This window comes from Rhea americana, unplaced genomic scaffold, assembly GCF_003343005.1.
Source record: "Rhea americana isolate MKP2758 unplaced genomic scaffold, rheAme1 scaffold_228, whole genome shotgun sequence".
In the NCBI taxonomy this organism is placed as follows: Eukaryota; Metazoa; Chordata; class Aves; order Rheiformes; family Rheidae; genus Rhea; species Rhea americana.
Window position 1 is genome coordinate 1,174,520 of NW_028186344.1, and position 22,549 is coordinate 1,197,068.

At 41.4% G+C, this 22,549-nt stretch overlaps 1 protein-coding gene across 2 annotated transcripts in view; it reads left to right on the forward strand.

Annotated features, from left to right (window-relative positions):
• The first annotated feature begins 393 nt into the window (after positions 1 to 393).
• The window catches only part of BORCS5 (BLOC-1 related complex subunit 5), an 86,344-nt gene continuing 64,188 nt past the window's right edge, over positions 394 to 22,549 (forward strand). For both annotated transcript variants that reach the window (XR_014895954.1, XM_085305919.1), the window contains exons 1-2: positions 394 to 492; positions 1,285 to 1,428. Coding sequence is in view for 1 of the 2 variants with exons in the window: in XM_085305919.1 (XP_085162045.1) it covers positions 435 to 492; positions 1,285 to 1,428 (202 nt within the window). In the remaining variant the exon portion in view is untranslated. The remainder of the gene's footprint in view (positions 493 to 1,284; positions 1,429 to 22,549) is intronic.

Here is a 22,549-nt window from a genome sequence, read left to right on the forward strand (position 1 = left end):
CTGCTTCCAAAATAGTATGAAACTCTGTCGATTTTACATTTTTATTAGGGATATGGGCTCTAACATTTGGGGCTCTTCCTCACTTTGCGCTAAATCATGCGGGCAAAAAAAGCCTGACATCCATAGTTAATTAATATAATTAAACGACGAGATCGCGCCCGGTTCACCCCGGCCGCCGGAGACCGAGACCACCCCTTTAAGGGAAGCCCCACCCTATTTTAAGGAAAACGAGCCCATTTAAGGAAAGCCACGCCTCTTTAAGGGAATCACCGCCTGCAGTGGGCGGGAGTGGACTTCGAGGTGACCCGGGCGCAGACGCTGCTGTCCCCGGAAGTGCTGGGGGCCGCGGGCAACGGCGGGGAGGAGTGGGGGGTGCCTGTGCGGTAGGGGCGGGGCAGCTGCTGAGAGCGGCGCGGAGGGCGGCAGTGGCGGCCATGGGAGCCGAGCAGAGTGCAGAGGCCGAGGGACGCCCCGGCGAGCCAGGTGCCACAGGTCGGTGGCGGCCGCGGTACCGGGGCCAGCGGGGCGGGAGTGGGACCACCTGGGGGCTCCGGGAAGGGGTGGCCAGTTCTGAGGCAGCAGAGATGAGAGGGAGGGAAATTCCTATCTGCTGCGTCTCTGCGTGTTTGTGACCTGTGGCAAAAATGCGTTTTGGGGAAGGGAGGAGGCCTGGTAGGCAAGTAGATGCAAATCAGAGCACTGGCAGGCTTCATATTTTTAGCTGTGGTGCCTGCCAGCTGGGTACAGACAGCAGGGTGTAGGAGTGCTAAACTTTGTGTGTGGACATGTAAAAATAATAATGAGGATTTCAGCAGTACAGTACCTTTTATAGGTGTCTCTTCTGTGAACAGTAACAAGAAAACCTACAGTGGTGAAGTGAGTGTCCCCGAATATATTTGCAATTAAACTGATGAACTGAGGCTTTCCTGGAAAAGTATCTAAGGATATAAAAGTGGGATGCTGACAAATAGGGTTGTGTGCTTTTTGCCTTCTACCCTCTTTGTTAAAACAGGACCACGTTAGGTTGTCCCTACAGTGAGGAGAAAGCAATGTGCGTATAATCAGCTGTCTGGTAAGTGATTAAAAAAAAAAAAAAAAGAAAGAAAAAGTGTTTCTGAACATAATACATTACCAGAGAGAGGAGAAGAAAGGAAGAACACCTCAGAGATGCTCATATACTTCAGGATACATTTGCTGTATTAAATGTGGTTATATTCTATTTGGGACAAATTCTGATGGAATTCACATCTTATGAATTTATGTTTTTCTCTCATATTCTTGCAGCATCTCCCTCACCAGCCAAGCAACGAGCAAAAATGGATGACATTGTGGTAGTAGCCCCAGGAACACAATCATCCCGTAATGTGAGCAATGATCCAGATGTCATAAAACTGCAGGAGATCCCAACTTTCCAGCCTCTTTTGAAAGGTAAATGATTATTTTTCCTAGTTTTAAAGGCCCATTTTTCTGTCTGAGGGAGCTTTTGCTTTGTGTATTTTGAGCTTCCAACTGAAGTTCCTTTGTCTGTCCRTCTTTTTGCTCTTTCCACATCTATTTTAAACCTTACTTCTTTTTGTTTTTATGTAATGATGCCTGGCCTTCTAAGTGGTGGGTGTACTAGTCCAGAGGTGTGCTGGCAATGTTCTTGGAGGTAGGACCATTTACAGTGGGGCTGGATCAGCCCCAGGCATGCCAGTTTGCACTGTGCCACTGGTGTGAAAGGCTGTTGATGAGATGTGCCATGTTACATCCGAATGTATAACAGAGACGCTCACCAAAACCTCTGTGTGTTACTACCTCAGTCATGGCTGTGTATGTGCATGATTTCAGTTAAGCTTCAAATCAAGATATATTGTTATGGTTTCCAACTTGCAACAGTTTCTATCCTTGTTTTGGTAGGAGAAAAAAGGCTTAAGTGGGGGAGTGTCCTCAACCCTGGTGTTAACAGTCTCTCTTCCTTTTCAGTGGACCTCTTAAATTCTCACTGGCGGTCTCTCGCTTTCTCTTTCTCTCTCTTTCTTTTTCTTTCTTTCTTTTCCTGTTTTTATTCTTTATTCCCTGCTCCATCTGTTGTCGCTCCTATTCTGTTCCAAGTGGTGAAGCTTTAAGTCACAGTTGTCTAGCCTGTAGCATACYGAAATCAATCATGCACACTGTGGCCTGGCTGTCACACTCTTTTTTCTGTAGGCTGTGTAGCTTCATCCTTGTTTAAAAATCTCTTGGGGCAGATGATGTCTGGAGCAGCCTGCAGGAGCTGCTTTGATGGCAGCAGCATGCTTCTGGCCTCCTCCTCTCCCTGGAGTAGCGTGGATCTGCATATTCGTGTGCATATGCTATGTAGTGGGCACTCAGTGAGCCAATATTTTCTGAAGGTTTTAGGCCTACTGAACAGGTGTTCATTGGCTGTACCACTTGCTCATGTCTTACAAACCTGCTGTTCCAGTGAGGAGAAGGAGCTGGGATGTTTAACTCTCCCCTGCTGCTAGAAGAAATTATATGGGCTTATGCAGCCAAGGTTGGGCATTACTGATTGGGGTGTCACTGATCCATGCGTGGCTGCTGGACTTTCCTTGTCTATATCATTAGGCATGGTGTAACCTCTCTTTTTAGACAGAGATGCTTTTCTCTTTCTGTGTGTGTGCATGTCTGTTTGTTTGTTTGTTTACTGCTGTGCATATTGCATGAAGACCCTGGAATGTAAGTAAAATTGTAGGCAGTATGAGAGACTACTTGTCCAAATAACTGGCATTTTATTGGGTATGGCCAGACAGAGTTTTAGAGCCTTGCAGCACTGAGAGTGTGGTCTCCAAGAGATGGAGCTGAAAGAATATGGGGGGCGGGAAGAACTGAGTAGGAGAAAGGATAAATTTGGATATATTCGAGGCTAGTACCATTGTCTCCCTTGACAGAGGAATGTATGTGTTGCTTGTAGAGATTGTTGCAACATTGCAGTCTGAAAAGAAAGATAGAAAAAATACCCAATTTGTTTGTTTTATTCCAGATGCTACTTCTACCATTTTTAAGTCTTCTGTAAAACCTGTGAGGTTTGTATGATGTTCATGTCAGCAGTGGGCAAAACTTGCTTTTGCCAGAATTTGAATGTGCAAGGCAGAGAACAGAATCAGGATCTCACCAGTGGTAGTTAGGAGTGTAAAAACTACAAAGCAAATCTAAAGAAAATGAGGGAGTTCCTGCTCCTAATGAAGTCTTGATCGTTATCAGTGCAAAGTGCTAAAGTGGAAGCATCTGCGCTTCTGTGGATCTAGGCCCACTTTCAGTTGTTAGGAGGATGCAGTGCTAGTTACATATGCCATGGCAGAGAGGCAATTCCTAGCGCCATAGCTAAGAAGCTCTATCAGAACTGGAATCAACTGAGTTCTGGGAGGGTTTGTTATCTTGGACTGTATGCCTGTGAGAGCTGGAGGGGATGAAGATGACAATGAGGGAGTAAAAATAGGAAAGAGCAGTRGTGCTGGTGAATGGAAGAGGAAGCAACCCTGAATAGGGGCACAGCAGAGAGAGGAGGCAGTGTTCCCAGATTAGGCATTAGATGGCATCTGAGAGASCAAATTTAAAAATCTCACTAACAGCTGGCACTGAGATTGTTGTGTATGTGTAAGACTGATGACAAAGAGTTTCAGTTCCACCCAGCCTCTAATCGTGGTGAGCCAAATCTGTGTTGTACAAGAGCTACAGAAGTCTTGGGAAGCAGTGGCAGTGTTCCTGCATGGGTGGTTGAGAAGCAAGGATACAGGGCTTGGGACGGGAAGTGAGGAAGAAGAGGGTAGCAGCAGACTTGAGGCTAAGATAGAAAAGGTTGGGGAGCACTGACTTAGATCATGAATCCACGCCTTTTACTCCTAAATATACATGTGTTAAGTTGTTTGTGGGGAAGTCCTCTTGGTCACTAAGTTGTTTTTGCTGGTCTTATTTCTGACCTGAAGCTGTGTAACAATGTATGGATAATAGAAAGCTTCTTTTCTGCTTCTGTCACTTGCCCTAGTAAGAGAGCTTCTTCATTACAAGTCTCTTGGGATGTGATGACATCTGGTGCCTGCTGAAGTGTATTGCATTCTTAACTGCATTGACTATGTGAGCTGCTTCCTCTGTCTCAAATACTTTACCCTTGCTTGCTCAACAAGACTTTGATACATAATGTTCACTACAGAAAGCAGTATGATTACAGAGTGTGTTGAGCCTTGAGAGGCTCCAGATCTGCCACAGTCCTGCTTAAGAAGTTGTCCAATTTTAGAGAAGTTTTGGACTGATCTCTTCTCTATATTCTTCAAATGAAAGATCCTGTCCCCAGAATGGATAGAGAAGGATACTAGAGTGTTTTTTTTTTTAGGGGTTAATCCTAAAAAWTTGTGTTTCATTGTCTACTGACTTGAAGAGCTCAAGTCATATGGAGTTCAAATTTCTTCTTGGCTAAGCAAAGCCAAGACGATTTATTTTATTTTTGAGTCTTCAGAAGAAGCCTAATGGTTGTTAAATTGGTATGGCATATAACCATGAAGGGACTACATGATTTCAAAAGCCAAAGCACTCCACTCTCCTAGCCATTTTGAGTTGAGCTTTCTGTGATCAATGAAGCTGGAAGTCTTTATTGTTGTACACTGTATGTTTTTCTTTTTCTTTTCCTTTTTTTTTTTTTTAAAGGCCAGAGTCATGTCTGCTATATCTTTCATGTTAGGTTTTTCTTGACTCCTGTAACAAAAACTGCACATCAGAAGTATGGCTATGGTTGTGTACRGTCCTTCTGAGTGATATTTGCCTTCTCTAAACTTTCGGTGACTGATCGTGYATAATAAGTAGTGTTTGAGAGGTCCAAGTTTAGGCATCTGTTGATTCCAGTGTCTGAACTTGTCAAACATCTCTGTTCTGTGGGGTAAGTTCTWACGGACGCTTTGTTTTAGAAGCAAATTTGCTCCAACTTATGGCTAGGGTTTTGAACTAGTAAAAAGTGTTCAGGGTTAAGAAGCAAAGGAAATGGAGGTCACTGCCATACTGCAGAGACTAGGTGAGCAATGCAAGCATATGCATTGCTGTGCCTCTGCCCATGTCCCCTTAGGATTTTGGGATTAGCTTGCTCACCTGAAAACCAAGATGGCAGCTTTCAAGTTGTATTCTATTTGGTACTAATTMAAATTCTGTGTAATAGATTAAAAAAGAAAAAAGGGGTTATGTGTGTTTCACAGACCAGGTCTCTACACTGTGCAAAAATGACTGTCAGCTGCTTCTTGTATTTGGTGCATACTGTACAGTAGTTCATTGAATGTCCAGTTAGAGCAAAGAAATAGTGCTGAATATGTGACCATGTTCTGAGGCTGTGTTTCAATGTTGCATCAAAGGCAATTTACCTGTGAGCTACTGTCATAAAGGGTAATCAATAATCAATAAAGGGTAATCCAATTTCCTGTGCTCAGCTGTATGCTTCTGCTGCTTCACTCATGTCAGTGTTGGTTCTTGTCTGCACTCAGGATGAGCTGTTTCAGGAAACTAAACCAACTCAATATTCTGTGTGGGGTGTGTGTGTGTGTTTGTGTGTGTGAAATTTCAGCTTGGATTTTTGCAGGCTCAATTCCCTGAATTACAGGATCATAGGAACGAACAGGTGACAGTGCCACCCAAGGGAGGACAAAGAAATGGCCATCCATCCGTCGGATGTGAGTAATTGAGTAAAAAAATTGGCTAAGGAGGCTCTGTGTTTATTATCTGAGAATATATGAAAATGAAGACCTTCAAAGAGCAACAGTTTCCCTGGCCCTGAGGATGAGGCTGCGTGAGATGGTTCTAGCAGCTTGATGTTGTTGCTGTTGCCTTCTAGTTACCTATACTTTTGATTACATGAATGTGCCCCTTCTATTGTTCTGGCTTTGGCACATTTTAGGCTCTTTGGGCTCTCCAGTTTGCTAACCTAGCAGAAATCTTTTCTTATTCCATGGTTAGTTTCATGACAGGCTGGTGATTAGAGATGGTTGGCAGGAGAGATCAGTGAGTGCACAACTGTGCACAATAACTGGCAGGAGTGGAGAGGGAGGAGATGCTCAGAGCACAAGATCCCCTTTTCAGTAGCAGCCTGTTAAATCATCTCAAGTTGTCTCTAGTAACCTCACTACATGTTGATACTATGTTAGCAATGACATTGAAAGAATTAAATATTGTCTGTTCTTTCTGTGGCAAGTAATAATATCATACAGAGGATTTTAACATGTGGACTGTGAAGTAGCTGCTTAGTTTTGGTAAGATGTGATTATTCTCTTCCCTGGATGTGTCTGGATTGTATGTCCAAAGTGGTAGTTCCTCAACACATCTCTTCAGTGTGGGTCTGGATTTAGCTGGAGAGGTAGGTCGAGGGGGCCTTCTATATTAACATCATAGATCTGCTTAATTTCCTTTTGGTAGTATTTGGGGTTTGGTAGTGTTTTGGCAGACTATTCCCTCCTCTGCTGCTGGTACTCTATTGGGGAAAATATTTCCTTCAGGTTTAGGGAGGCACATTCATATGGAGATGGTAACTTAGAGGAACAAGCCCAGACTTATAAAAAGAAAAGTGGAATCTATTTTGTGCGTCTGGCAGACACCCTGTGGCTCTCTGGGTGATGATGCGGGGAGGACTGTGATGCTCTTCTAGATGGATGTTTTTGCACCTTTCAAAAAACACATTTGTAACTGAAATGCCCACTTCGGTAGCRCAAGACAAACTGATGGTAACCAACCCCCTGTAAATATCGGCAGTTCTTTTGTGCTGCTCTCTTCCTTGCCCTTCTCCTCTCATTTGGAAAATTGAACCTACAGTTGTTCTGAGTGCAGTTGTCAGTGTGAAGATTGCTTCCATTGGAAGCATTGGTGGTACTGAGATTATGAGGATGCCTCATAAATGCCACAAGGCTTGTGATTATGTAGAGATAAATCAGCAGTCCCCTTCTTGTGTTCTACACTATAGAATCATAGAATCAGTAAGGTTGGAAGGGACCTCTGCAGATGATCCAGTCCAACCTCCCTGCTCAGCAGGGTCACCTAGAGCATGTTAGACAGGGTTGCATCCAGACGGGCTTTGACTATCTCCAGAGAGGGAGACTCCACAACCTCTCTGGGCAACCTCTTCCAATGCTCTGTCACTCTCACAGTGAAGAAACTCCTCCTCATATTCCAGCAGAACTTCCTGTGGTTCAGTTTGTGCCCATTGCCTCTTGTCCTGTCACACAGGACAACTGAAAGGAGTTTGTCCCCTTCCCCTTGACACCCTCCCTTCAGGTACTTGTACGCATTGATAAGATCCCCCCCTCAGTCTTCTCTTCCCCAGGCTAAACAGGCCCAGCTTTCGCAGCCTTTCCTCCTAGGGCAGATGCTCCAGCCCTCTGATCATCTTTGTAGCCCTACACTGGAGTCTCTCCAGTGGCTCCATGTCTCTCTTGTACTGGGGAGCCCAGAACTGGATGCAGTACTCGAGATGAGGCATCACTAGGGCTGAGGAGAGGGGCAGGATCACCTCCCTGGACCTAAAGGCAGCAGTCTTCCTAATGCACCCAAGGATACCATTGGCCTTCCTGGCCACAAGGGCACATTACTGGCTCATGGTCAGATTGTCATCCACCAGCACTCCCAGGTCCTTCTCTGCAGAGCTGCTCTCCAGCAGGTCAGCCCCCAGCTTGTACTGGTGCCTAGGGTTATTCTTCCCTAGGTGCAGGAGCCTGCACTTGCCTTGTTGAACCTCAGGAGGTTCYTCTCCACCCAACTCTCCAGGTCTCTCTGTATGGCAGCACAGCCCTCTGGGGTATCAGCCACTCCTCCCAGCTTGGTAACATTAGCAAACTTGCTGAGGAGGCACTCTGTCCCTTCATCCAGGTCATTGATGACAAAGTTGGGCAGGATGGGAGCCAGTACTGAGCCCTGGGGAACTCCACTAGCCACAGACCTCCAGCTAGACTCCACGCCACTGATGACAACCCTTTGCCTTTCAGCCAGTCCTCAATCTCCCTCACTGTCAACTCATCTAACCCACACTTCCTGAGCTTATCSAGGAGGGTGTTATGGGAGACAGTGTCAAAAGCCGTGCTGAAGTCAAGGTACGCAATGTCCACTGCTCTCCCCTCATCTACCCAGCCTGTCATTCCATCATAGAAGGCTATCRGATTGGTTAAGCAGGATTTCCCCTTGGTGAATCCATGCTGACTACTCCTGATCACCTTCTTTTCCTCCATATGCCTGGAGATGATACCCAGAATGAGCTGTTCCATCACCTTTCCAGGGATGGAGGTGAGGCTGACCAGCCTATAGTTGCCTGGGTCCTCCTTCTTGCCCTTCTTGAAGACTGCAGTGACATTGGCTTTCTTCCAGTCCTCAGGTACCTCTCCAGTTCTCCAGGACCTTTCAAAGATGATAGAGAGCGGCCTGGCAACAGCATCCGCCTGCTCCCTCAGTATGCGTGGGTGCATCCCATCTGGGCCCATGGATTTGTGGATGTCTAGCCTGCCCAGAAGATCTCTAATCCTTTCCTCTTCAACCAAAGGAAACTCTTCCCTTCTTCAGACTTTCTCCCATACATCCAGGCTGCAGGATTCTTGAGGGCTGCCCTTAGCAGTGAAGACTGAAGCCAAGAAGGCATTCAGTAATTCTGCCTTCTCTGTAGTCCTTGTCACCAGGGCCCCTGCCCCATTCAGTAGCAGGCCCGCATTTTCCCTAGTCCTCCTCTTGCTGCTAATATATTTGAAGAAGCCTGTGGGGGAATAATATCTGGGGGGGGGGGATATTAATTCATCATTTTTGTGCTAGATATTTAACTGTTGAAGCTGTTGTTGATCCCAGCTTAGCCTATTGAGCAGTATGTTACAGTCTTGTACCTGTTTTTTGTCTACTTGCTGRCAATTTTAGGCTGGCTCTCTGTAAACTCCATTGAGAGTAGGGATCATTTCTCTGTGTGAGGCAATGTGCTGATATGTAGCTTGTAGCTGTCGCTCATGAGCAGTTTAGGTATGGGTCCTGTGCTGAAATTGCTGATTGCATTTGCCATTGTACAATGGCAAATGTCTTCTGTCACAAGAATTCCTGAGCCACAGCACTGAGAAGAAGGAAGCAAACCATCAAGGGATGCTGAGGCTGTTATTTCAGGCTTGCATGCATTCCCAGACTATCATATAGTGAAGAAATAGCACCTCTGCAGACCTTTGAATTCACCCTCTTCAAATTATTCGTGGTGCACATAATTTCTTTATCTGTCAAACATATTTGGTGTACATCTTGTAGCTTATGGCCATATGAAGATTTTGGGGTGCAAGCTCATTGTGTTAGATACTTCAGCATCCACTGGCCCAATAAAATTGAATTCTTGTTCTAAAAACAGCTAAACATGAGAAGAGATTGCTTAGTAGGGTTGTAGCATTTTTATTACAAATATTTTTAAGGACCCGTTAAGGAAAGATCCGTCTGGCATGGATTAGACCTGAGTTAATGGATTAGGGCTGATCCACTGAGATCTTTTCTTACCATGCTGCTTATTATCCCTATTTATATTGCTTCATTATTTATCAAGAAAGGTATTCTGCAAAGCAAGAATAGCAAAAGATGAAGCATTTGATTTGAAAAGCATAGTTTGCTTAACTGTAGCATGAGAAGGAGCCCAAAGTTGATGTGGCAGAAAGTCTTACAGGATATATCCAGCATGAGTGCAGTACTTTCTCAGTATGGTTTGAAGAGAAAACTACTTGTCTGCAAAAACTCAATGTATTTTTTTTTCTTTTTGGAGCAGCATGTAGGGGGAGAGGAAAGGTTAAGTATTCAGAGTCCAAATCTCATGGAACCAAGCGGACCAAGATGGATTTTGTCACATCTCAGCATTTCTTACTGGCTGACTTGCATCCTCACTTTTCTCCCTTACCACACTGAATGCTATTTCTTGCATTTGCTGTCTAGAGAAATATTAGCTAATAGTGCAGGTTAGAGAATTATATTCCTTGAAGTCTATAGACACTGTTATACTTCACTCCTTTTTAATTCTGGCTCAATGCCTACAAGGAAGATCTGCTTCTTGCAGCCCTCAGCAGCATTGTTGAGTATTTAGGGCTCTAGCAGAGTTTGTAATGTCCAAATTAGTTGCATGAACTGCATGCTTAGTGCTCAGAAAAAGCCCTGTGAAAATGAGTATGTTAGGCAGAAAGAAATAACAGGGATAAGAATGTGACTGCACTTGTGCCTGGTTTTGGACTTTTGAATCAAAGAGCTACCTCTCCATTTTGATTTCACAACTCTGAACAAGCTACTGGAAACAGAAACTGGGAAATACCTCAGTTTTATGGACAGGAACCTTCCTTTCAAAAGATAGATGGAAGAGAAAAGGAGAATGACATCCTGTATCTGTGTGTTCCTCAGTGGTTAGAGGGTTTGTTCAGGAACTGGAGACCTGCACCAAGTCTTTTTTACTGTTTGAGATGATTTGAATCTGCATTTGAGTACTGTCCAAGTAGTATGCTCAACACCTGCTGGGAGAGCGTTTAGAACTGGATCTAGATGTTTGGCTGTTGGAGCGTCTCTGGCAATTCTTTCTAGGACACGATAAGTTTGTGCCAGGAAAGCTTCTAGAGCACATCTCCTGAGTCCTCTAGGGCTTCTAGTCATCTAAATCTGGACAGATCTTAATCTCTCTCTTACTTGTGTACTTTTCTTCAGGAAACAGTCTCACTGGGCGTAAGTGAAGCATTCCTTGTCTTGCTCATTTGAAGCTCCTCCACTAGGTTGTGTGTTGCTTTGCTGCTCAGTTAAGTCTGTGACTGAAAGGTGAGATTTCTATTCCTACCTTCCCTGTTTGGTGCCTCTTTCTCTATGGATATCTTTCTCAGAAATATCTACATCAGTTTAACCTTACACTTAAATCAGTCAAGTYTGTATGCAAAGAAGCATTCCTGTCGCAAACATGCGAGTAGGATATCTGCATGTAGTTCACTATTGCAGCTTGACTAAGATCAATTGCCCAAATTATTTAGAATGGTTAACCTCAAAAACTGCTCCTGAAGAGATACTGTACCAGTGATACTTGGTGCACTAACAATCTGAACAAAGTCTCCCTTCTGTAATGTGTGTGGGAGAAAGATGGGAATATAATGGAAGTATGCTCCTGGTGCTGTGCGCTTGGCTCTCTGCTCTTTAGCTGGCCACCAYGGTACTTCCTGCTCATTTCACTTCTGTTGTATTCTTTTGGCCATTACTATCATGGAGTACTTTGTTTGCCAGGAATATGAGCAGGCATACTAGAAGCAAAATTTTATCATAACAAGATTGGGATATAGCCATCACACAGGGACTGAAATGATTTATAGATCAGGGAAGTGATGAGATCAGAAATGGCCAGAGTTTCCAAGGGGAGCTCTGGCACAGGGACAGAGGACTCATGTCTTTAGTTACGATGGCAATGAACAACACGCTCAGGCAGAGGTGCATGSGAAAAGGCCACAGATGTTGAAGCAAAGTTCTTCTTGATGAGAAATACCTGCTATTTTACAGGAAAAGATGAGTAGTAATTACGTGTTAGAAAAAGTATGTTAAGGTGGCTTCTGTCTGCATATAAATATAACAATCTCTTCCTTTCCCCTCATCAATGGTCACTTTAGTTTAAAGAAGTCTTCCCTATCTKGTGATGTTGAATAGTCAAAGTACGTTGTAAGAGAGTCGTTTAGATGTGTYGAGGATCATTTTGCCATTAACTATATTAGGAATCAGTGAAACTGAAAGCAGAAAGTAACAATGCCTAAAATACTTCTGTGATACTTTCTGCCCCCCAAAAACCTAAAAACATTTTGTCCCAAAGACTGTATTTGAGAGTCCTGTAATATGATGTTCTTTCCTCCAGAAGTATCTTCCCAGCAGAAGTCAGTGGATTGGGGGTATGTGGCTTGTTGACAGAAAATACCTGCTGAGCACGCTATACTATTTAAGCCTATTTCATTCACAGCACTGCAGGTATGTGCAGAGGCAGGACATCTTTTCAATTTTTTTTCTCCTTCCTTGCTATAAAGGATAGGTTAGTGATACATCCACACACATTTACAGACAATTTTTTTAAAAGTACTTACCTATACATGCCTTAATTTTCATCGTTATGGTTCACATTTTTTTTTCAATGTAGTTTGCTTTTGGTGGTGATGCCACTTTGCTCCCTTTTTATGTTGTTTTATCTTGATTGATGGCTATTTCTGGAATGCTTCCTGCTCTAGGAACAGTGTTGCAAGGGATTGCTTTTGAATCTTAGATTTTGTAAGCACATATTGCCTAATAGGAGTTTATCTGTTCTGAAGGCTTCAATTTAGGACAGTCAGTTTATTGAGAAAGGTTATGGTTAACCAGGAGGCACAAGGTAAACTATTAACACCCAAACCCTCCAGGTCTTGACTTTTGCTGTGGATGCTGAGCCAGTTATTTGAACATGGTTAAGATAAAGTGTGAGTGGATACTTCTATATCCACTGCCTGTTTATGGTTAACTATATATTTTCTGCGGCATTACCTCATTCAAAAGCTCTGCTCTGTCTTTACTTCCCCTTCCATACCCTTTTAGCAGAAGAAAGATGGATTCTAGAAAGTCATATGTGGATTATAACCCTTGTCACTTCTAGTTAAGAATTTGACTTATCAAAATTGTAAAAAGGTAAAAAGATCATTAAGGTAGAAGTGAAAAAACAAGTCTGCTCACACCCTCAATCTTGTTATCAAAGCACTGTGGTGGGAGCTTAGCCTAATCATGTTCTATGTATAATTAATGTTAAGTGAAATCAGCAACAGGTCAGCAAGCTCAGTGCTATAAAACCTTCAGATTTTGAATCAGTTTTGATCTGCCTCTATTCCTTTCTTAGAGAAGTTTAGCAAAAAGGAAAATAGAGGTTTTGTGGTTTATATGGCTTGAACATTGATGTCTGATGTACTGTGAATTTTGTAATATTTGCTATTTTCCATGTGAGCCTGATCATGGTGTGCTAGACTGTCAACACACTTGCATGCATAAGCCAGAAAATGCACAAATGCAGATTACATTTTAAATTCTGAGGTGTGAGTAGTCTTCTGGAGATCCTTTCTTTCAACTTGCAGTAGTAACAAAATTAGCAGTAGTAATTTTTAGTAGGAAAATGAATTCTATTGTATGCTGTAGCAATGTATGAGCACTACTCAACTAATATGCTGGACAAGTAAATTTGAAAGCCTGTATCCCGAGGCAGTTGTCAGAAGGCACTGCATCAGGCAAAGGAGAAGCAGCAGTGACAGATGTATGCAGTGCAAAGCTCGTTTAAGTAACAAGTGCCTTGTTCGCTCTTGTTCAGGAGATTGTGACCCTACTGAAATCAAAGGCAAAGCTCCATTTGGTTTTAGCAAAACTAAGGTTGTTGTACAAAAACATACACTGCTTTGGGATAGTTTATGTTCATATGGTAGAATAAGGTTGATCTTTGAAGTTCAACAGTGATAAACATGTTTTAGAGACTGAGGGAAGTTGCACAATAAGAGACTGATTTGATGCCCCCATAGTTAGACACCTAAGGGACCCGAGTGTTCAAAAGATGGAGACATTCCTGGGAGTTTCATACTTACTTGCCTTTGCACACTGTATTAAATAACAATAGCTATACCTTTACTTTGAGAGATACATATGCAAGCACCATGCAAGCATGTCTTGGCTACTGCCTGAGCTAAGGGTCTCCAAAGAGCCCTGGCATGAGGAGGTGCTACTGAGAAGTTACTCAACTTTCATAAAACTGTGGTSATTAATGGCATGGTCTGTAGAGAAGATTTTCTGGTAGAAGCTCTTATCTTTCAGCAATGTTAGCATACCTGAGAAATTCTGAAGATTGAACTGGGGTGATATAAATGTCTTAAGTGAACTGCTGTCTTGGATGCTTGTGGAGTTTTTTTTGAGTTTTTGTTTTTGTGTGTCAATTGAGTTCCTGGATACTTCTACCTTTCTTTCATCCATCTTGTACTCTCATATGCCAGAATAGTTGCGAACTGTTATTCTAGCACACCCTTTTCAGGGAAGACATGTGCCCTGGTTGACACTGATGTGTTCATTAAATGTAAAATACTRTGCAACATATTATTATCTCCTGCCTTGCCAGTTGTATTAGAGAGCCTCTCTGAGTTGGTTTGGGGCACTGTATCAGTATGTTTTTCCACGTGGTGAGGAGTCAAAGAGCAGAAGTAAGTGCAAATGCTGTTAAAATGCTAATTTTATTGAACCAACAGTAAAAATACCAGGCAATGTACTTTTTCTTTCTTTTTTTTTTCTTTTCAGTAGCTGGCACATGAAGTAAGTTGACTTCTCAAATGTTAGGTAAGTCTGTACCAATGCAACGAAAAGTGGGATTTTCTGACTGCAGGCTGCAATCTCTAACTGATAGAATGGGGATATCCTTTAGAAGTCACTTACGTGATTCCTGTATGGACAAGAAGACTGGAGTACAGTGCAGCACTATAGTGAAAGAAGCTCAGTCAGTAAAACTTGCAGAGTTTTTTGTCGTGTTATCTCTGCCTGGCGATGATGTGTTGCACCCAAGTGAAAGATGCAGCAAGATAAGGCCCTTGCTGTGGGTAGAGTGCTGCTGCCATTGAATCGCTTTCTGCAGAGCTGCGGCCTGTGAGTAAAGGGATAATACTGGAGGCTGCCAAAAGCAAACTCTGCTAGTGCTCTGCAAGAGGAGGATGTACGTGCCTGATGTCTCAGGGTAACGAGGCTCGAGGCTTGGTGGCAGTCCTTAAGTTTCTCTGTTTTCTGATATGCTTTTCTTTACCCTGCTAGTTATTAAATACTGCTGTGAAGACTATATGGTCTAGGCAGCTACCACCAGGTGTCACTGCAATACAGAAAAAATTACAAGGTGGATTTGAAAACAGCTGGAAGCATTCTTAAAGTGCTTGGAAAGCTGCTTTCTCCTTAAGCTTTTCTTCAACATTTGTGTTCTTATTGCAGTTGTAGGAAGTGACCTAGGTCTTAGTCATCTTGAGTTGGTACCAACTGGAGCTATGGTGTTACCAGCTCGTGTAAGCTGAGCCCTGTGGCAGGTAACTGAGAGGTGACTATAGACTGAAAGGCTGAAAGAGTGCTGGGACTGGGACAAAGGGATGGTAATGTCTTTTGGAAGTTCTATGATCTTCAGAAACAATTTTTTTTTTTTGGCGGTACACTTAGTTTCAGCTGTTGATACTAGCCCTTTTTTAAGAGTGTGTGGTAAGACAATGAATGTATAAATTGACAGCAATTCACATGGAAGCACTTGAGGTTCAGTTCCTGTTGATGACTGCAGGTCCTTGCCTTCCTCAGTTCATCTGTAACATAGAGTTAAAAGTATTTTTCCTGGCAGGCCTTTTTTGATCATAAGTGTGTTGAAGGCTGAAGTGTTCTCATCCCAAGAATTAGATGTGGTGCTATACATAGTAGGCTTTTCCCCAGTGGCCCCTTGCTCTGGTAAAAATGTTGCCCTTACTGCATAGGGAATAGAATTATGTAACCCCTATGGCTAGAAACCAATCATGACAATCCTGCCTGCCCTGGMCCCTCAAAAAACAAAACAAAACAAAAACAAAAAAACAAAACAAAACAAACCTATCTCTTTTCTCCAATTCAACATCAGCTATACAAATCGTTATTGCTGGCACAGTGCACAATGCAATATAAGTGGAGACTTTAACTAGTGGGGAAGGGAGAGAGAGAGAGAGAGAGAGAGAGAAGGAGAAAGTAAGTGAATGCTTAGTGATGGACTAAAATTGCAGGCTCTTCTCCGTCTGCTTCCCTGAACTATTCTCACTTAAATGAACGCTTGTGTTTGGGGAAAGTGGTTGTATACATCAGCTGTGTCTACTCAGCATAAAGTCTAATGCTTTGCTAATTTCCAAGTCATATCTTAAGGAAGGGAAGGTGAAAGAGATATGTCTTGAACCTTCTTTGTTGTCTTGGAAACATCATCAAGACATCTTGTCTGGAATCTATAATACTGGCAAAAGTCCTTTGACTCTGCAAGGGATTTATGTGGTTCTCTTAATGTGTTAATGGGAGGTATGTACCAAAACATCTGGACATCAACTGAAGGTTGTGCTTTATTATAGGGTGCCCACACTTTTTGCCACTTGGAGAGGTGTTGCCAGCTTACCACTTGGAACTGTAACCAATTTGCACATACCTGCTTTTTCAAAATTAACATGCTCGTGTAGGCAAGTGTTAAAGTTGCCCTAATGCGTACCTAAAATTGTCTTCAGTGAGACACCACAAAAAATCACTTCTGTGTGTGCCCTTCCCTTGATCTCCCTAGTACTCAAAGTGAGATGCCTTGCAAGACGYACTTCTTCAGCACTCTGACTTCGGTATAAAATTACTGGAGTCTTAGCTTCCTCATTTAAGTGCCCTGCTTGTGTGAACTCTTTCTGAACTCATGCCAGTTAAGAGGAAGGGGAAACCATGTGTCAAATCAAAACAAGAATAGATTGCAGAGAAAAACTTTTCTCCCAAAGGATCCCTGTCTTTCTCGGATGTTACGTGGCCCAGACAAGTGATTGTCTCTTAGCTGTGCTTCTTCTATTGCTATATCACCATAGTTTTTTAATTATGTTTATATATGTGTGTCTGTGGACAATCCTTCTAGGACAAGCAGATTCTTTACAGCTTGACTCTGGCCAGTGCAAGCTGTACTGTGGCCTATTACATATATCCTGTAACCTGGTGTGTGAAATAGTACCTGACTGGAGTCTATTGCATTGCAGATACCATCTGTGATTGTGGCAGGGTAAATGAGGTTTTTAAAAATCTGTCTGGATAGTGTGATCTTCTTATGGATTGGCATTATAAGTCGTAGTGATCAACTGAGACTTCAAAAAAACCTAATATCTTTCATTTGGCTGTGTGTTAGTGTGTAGCCCTTTGCTTTTATTTTGCCTGGGTGAGCCCAAAGAGAGTATACAATGATCTCTAAGAAGCAGGAAGTGAGTATTAATGGGATAATACACAGTGCATATTACCCTGATGACCTGTTTCGCAAATTCTAAGTAAAATTGCTTATATTCTTAAACCATTCATTTTAATATGATATCAACCACAAAAAAATTGCCGGGAAGATGGTGATGCTTTAGTGTTTAGTGACAGCTTTTTTTCAAGGAATGAATGAATATTCAGCTAGCTGGAAAGGATGATGAGTAGAATGTTGGTTAGTGGTTTTATCACTTACTTTGTTGGCAGAAGGGTAGAAAAGCTTAACCTTAAAGAGAAAGTTAGATGGAAGAAGAGGAGGTTTTGATTTTCCTCTTGCACGTTAGACCTTTTGATTTCATCTGAGTAAATAGAATTTTAATCTTTAATAGAAGATGGAAGAGATACTGGAGATATAACTTCTTAAGTAATGCATGTTGCTTTGCCTCCCGTGAGATTAAATCGTGTTTGTTGCTGTGATAGATAGCAGAAAGTAGATGATCGTAATGTAAGCCAATATTTGTGTTTTTACATTTGTACAAACAAGGTGACATAGAGTAGAATACCTATCCTGTTGATTTCTCTTACCTGTCTGGGGGTGCTGTCATCAGTTCTAGAATTACTTGAGATTTGGAGTCAGTTTGGATAGTGTCTGAGCTGCTTTCATTGCAGTGGGTTGAAATTTCCCCGTTCTACGTTTTCTTGATTTCCCATCTGTCTTACTATATTCTGTAGTAGAGAAGGCAATTGAGGAAGCCTACACTTGCTGTTGAGATGAGAAGCTTTTCTTTCCTTGAATATCTGCATAGAGTTTGTTTGTTTGTTTGTTTGTTTTTTGTTATCTGAAATCGTTCTGAAGTTCTGGAGTGTGCTTGAGTGCATAGGTTTTTGGTGACAGAAGCAAACTTACTGCACTATCAGAGAAGCATCTAAATTTTGCTCAGCTTTGTGTCCTCTTTGGAGTCAAGAGCCCAGGTGAACTTTAAAACAGAATTGATTGCACCTTTTCCTCTTGCTAACACAGGGTGGTCCAGAGACTTGAGGCACCAACATAGATTCACTTTGGTCAGTCCTAGTACATGCAATGCTGCAGAACCCTACTTCAAAAATGAAGGAAACTTGGCTGTATCTTGGACTTCTGTGGAATGTTTGGCCTATTGCCTGAATTTGGCTACACAGAAGTTGCAAAAAATGCAAACTCAGACTGCTGTTTATTGTCCATGTTGTCTTTGAGGTCTCCCTAGCAAAACAAAACATAGTAACATGCAGGGTGGCATGAGTAAACTTCACTGCAGGCMGTTGGCATTTACTTGCTTAATTTCCTAATAAAGACAACAAGAGATACGAGTTAGAGTTTGGTTCATGTATTAAATTGGTCTCCAGCTGCAATCATTTCAAGGGCCCAGATGGCTGTTTTGATAGATGGATTTTTCACACCATGAATCTAATTAAACTAACTGTGATCTTGGCATGGGCAAATTGCTATGTAGACATTAGACAATGCTTGCAGCTTCTTACCTGATGACCATTAAAAAGAGAAGAATAAAATGTCATGGATTTATTTTAGTCTCTCATACTACCTTGCTACTGATGGAACAATTTTATGCATATATACTGCCTACTGTGTGTGTGAGTTAGGAAATGAAAGTGCATGTGTCTGTCTAGCTTTGTTTGTTGGCCACAAAGATACCAGCAGATACTCTGATACTGAGACAAGACTTGAGAGCTAAGCAAATGATATTCATTAGCTAGGTTTTTCTTCTGCCATAGAAGAAACAGCTTTTCCCAGTGACCTGATAAACTGTTGCTGCTGAGCTGCTAATTGGAATGACAGGGATTTTAGGTCTCTACTTTTGAAAATTATCTCTACTCTGGAATTCACATGAACATACCTTTTATGTGAAATAGTCTCTGATACTTGCAAAGATTTAATTAAAATTTCAAATTAGATTTGTGCGCCACCTGGTTTAAAAAAAAAAAAGTTAAGTGATTAGGTTCATATGGGATCCTGTTCTGTGTGTAACTTAGTTTTATAGACATGTAGAGGTGAGTTTCTGACAGGGAAGGGGAGGAATCATGGGTTATCATGAATTGTTAAAAAAGGCATGTGAAGCATTTCAGAGATTTAGTTTGCTAAAATTTAGAAACTTCTGAAGGTTGGTGAGGCACTTGGTATAAACTGAAGTCTTACATTTGCTAAGTTGTTTTCATTATAATTGTAATAAATATGGGATTTGATCGGCACTAAAATGGATGTTGTAACGTTGACGTTTAATGAGGATTAGCATGTGAATAAATATATCTGAAACTGGCATTGTAGGAAATGAATTAACAGACTTGAAGTGCTGAAAACAGTCAAATTTTTCTGACATAAAATGCAGAGGCTGACAAGAGTTGTCAAGAATGGATTTGGACCCATTTTTTAAAAAATGGGGAAAGCCTATTTTACCTGATTCTTCTATTTTAAACCTACTAATTTGCCTGGCTTTTTGCAGTGGCAGAGGGAGATACTGGGCTTAGTGAACCTGGAGGGCAGAGGTGTTTTGATGATGTTGGCCTTGACTTTCTCCAAATCAACTTTTAGATTTATTGTCCTACTTTTTTTTTTTTTTTTTTGAAACACACAGGTTTTTCTACAATAGGAAGTTCTGACCAAAAAGTGTAAAAACAAATAAGCAACAAAATTTTTTTTCTTTTGTCTAATGATCTGTAATTTGGCAGTTACAGCTGGAGTGGTGTATTTAGACTTTCTATTCTTTATTTTAAATACCAGGTGCCTTTATTAGCAGTATCTCAATCCAGTTACTTTGGGGATCATTGTTTGCATCTTTATTTGGGTGAAGAATGTAGAGGCTCAATCTAGCCATTAATGCAAGGCAGTGAGGCAAGTGTGGGAAACGTAGGTTTATTTTCCACATTATAGCTCTTATCTGTGGAAAGAAAATCAGTGTTTTGTCTACCTTACTGCTACCTCAGAAAAGAACGTACAAAATTGCCTCTCGGTTAACCATTTTGAATGCATAATCTTTTAAAGATCTAAATTAAAATACAGTATATTTACTATGCAGTGAGTCAACAAGAGTGAATTAGACATGCAGGCACTTGTACCTCAGTGTTATGACTGATGCGAAAAAGGTTATTTTCTAAATAGAGAACAGAAAACTGGTTAGGTGAATTGGCTAAAAATAGGCTGTGCTCTTATGTGACRTCATGGTCAATGTGCAACAGGAAAAGATAAGGATAGTGCATTTAGGGCAGAAGAAAGTGGAGAAATTGTTAAATATTGACTTGTCAGGTATGCTTTTGGTAACAGGAGAAAATGAAGCTATTTGTTTTCCAATCTCTGATCAGTTATTTTTAACCACTGGTCATAGGCAACTCATCTTTACTCTCTGTTCCTTGTAAGTGCAGTTTCAAGATGAAGGATGGAAACAATGATTGGCATAACCAAGGAATGCAACTATTCTGCTGGAAACAGTCCTGAGTTTCCTATATGACTCAAGATGAGCACTTAGGTCATTTTGAGCTTGAGTGTGTTTTTCAGTTTTGTTTTACTCTGTTGTGTGATTCTGGAGTGATGTAACTGTGTACTTCTGTGGCCCTGTGCCGTTCTTGTTCCCCTGACTGCTTAATGCTGATCCTTCCCTTGTGCCTATGTAGGTGCTTATCAAGCCTGGGGTTGCTGAATTGGCAAAAACTTATCTGTGAAATAAAAATCTGGCAGTCTGCGAACCTCAGTTGGCTTAYTGTGGGATCAGGTGGCAGCAGGGCTGGTGGGGAAGGAAGTCTCCTGAGATGTGGAGTGAAGTCATATCAGGGCCAGCTGAGATCAGCTTTAATGGTTGTGGAGCCTCAACCTTGTGTGACTGAATAATGCTTAAGTGCAGACTTATGATTGTGGTTACTAAGTCATTCTCCACAGATGTATCAAAAAAGATTTCCATCTTGAAACATCTGGCACTGGAGTGRTTCAAGATAACTTTCACAGCAAGGTATTTCAGAAATAATGAAACACTTATCTTAATGGTTTTAAGGCAAACTTGTTACCAAATAAGGTTTTGCATTTGATGTTGAGAAGATAATGAGCAAAGAATTTACTAATTAGCCTGGGTGTTCCTTGAAATGTGACAGGCCCTGGGAGGTTGAGCTTCCTGCTTCAGAAATGCTGAGCAGGACAGGAAGGTAGGCCTTAAAGCAGCAGTGTGTGATGCTGCAATGCCAGGAGTGGAAATTGTGTTGTCTTGGTTTGAATCACAGGCTTGCACCTCCATGGGTTTTTGTGCGAATATTTGATATTTAGTTTGCTGATTCACTGCTCAGTTTAGTTAGTTTTCTAAAAGTGAGAGTAAACCAAACAGGTTAAGCTAATGGTTTGGAAGTTTATTCCCAAAAGCAGAATTTCTCTTGGGAAGCTATCTGGAGAAGAAACTGCGATTAAAGAAATAAGTTGTTGACTCTGTTCACAAGCCTTTTGATTAGAAACTGTTTTGATGCTATCTATTTTGATGCTTTTGTTCCCCCATCTTAACATGAAAACAAAAAGCATGAGACCTCTGTTGTTCTCTCCTCTTTCTCCTAATTTTTGACTTCATTGAAGTGTTTCAGAGGGCAAATTACAGACTATATTATGCTAAATTGCCTCTTWATTCACCAGCTGACTAGGATTATTTTTCTTATCAAAATAAGCTAGAAGTTGAGATAAGACTGTTATATTGTTTAGGCCCTGAATATCAGAAAATAAAGTGAAATATGTTTCTGCGTTTTTCCACTGTGTGGTAAAATTTTTGCCTCATGTCTGTCATTTCCGTAACTTCTAGCCTGTACTACTGTGTTTTAAATGAGACTTGTATTGCGGTTGGTTCCTGTCTTTCTGACTGAGGTCTGTGTGAGCCTGTGTGCATCTAGTACCAAAGTAAATGTGAGTTCTTGTTAAGGGTTTTTCTTCCCCTCTAGCTCACTAAACTTCCTCTTCAAGTTGTATCCTTCATAAAACAGAACCACAAATTCACCCTTGTATGCAATAGAAGGGATTTGGATTGAGTTTGAATTTAAAACAACAACAAAAAAAATCTCAGAAGTGGTGGCATTGTTTAGGCGTGAGATGTTATCYGTTTTTTCTAGCCCCTCAATTGTAATAAATGATGTATGTTACAGTGTACCTACTATTTCCATCCTGTAAGAATAGTTAATGAGTTGTTATGTTTTAAAGTATTTTTATTCATTTTATGCTGGTCATTAGTGAAGCCACGGCTTGAATGGGTTTAAAAAAGTTTATAGCCCAGTATTTCTTGGTACCCAAAGGTTCAGCTTCTTTATTCAGCCTTGTATATCAGGCTATAAAGCATGTACTTTCTTAGTACTTGTGGGTAGCTATTATAATAAGAATTATTTTGCTTTTCTGTCAAAGAGCTGGTAAAAAGTCTATAGACTTCAGTGTTAATAGTCTTTATTATGTGAACAGATGTGAAGTGTTTAGATAACTCTCCTTCTAGAACTTCTAATGGAACAGATACATTTCTTCCAAGTATTTATCAAATTGGCATGTTCTGTGAGCAAAATCAGTGTATATATTCATTCTTCAGTGCACTTTGACTGCTTTCATTTGAGAAATAATACT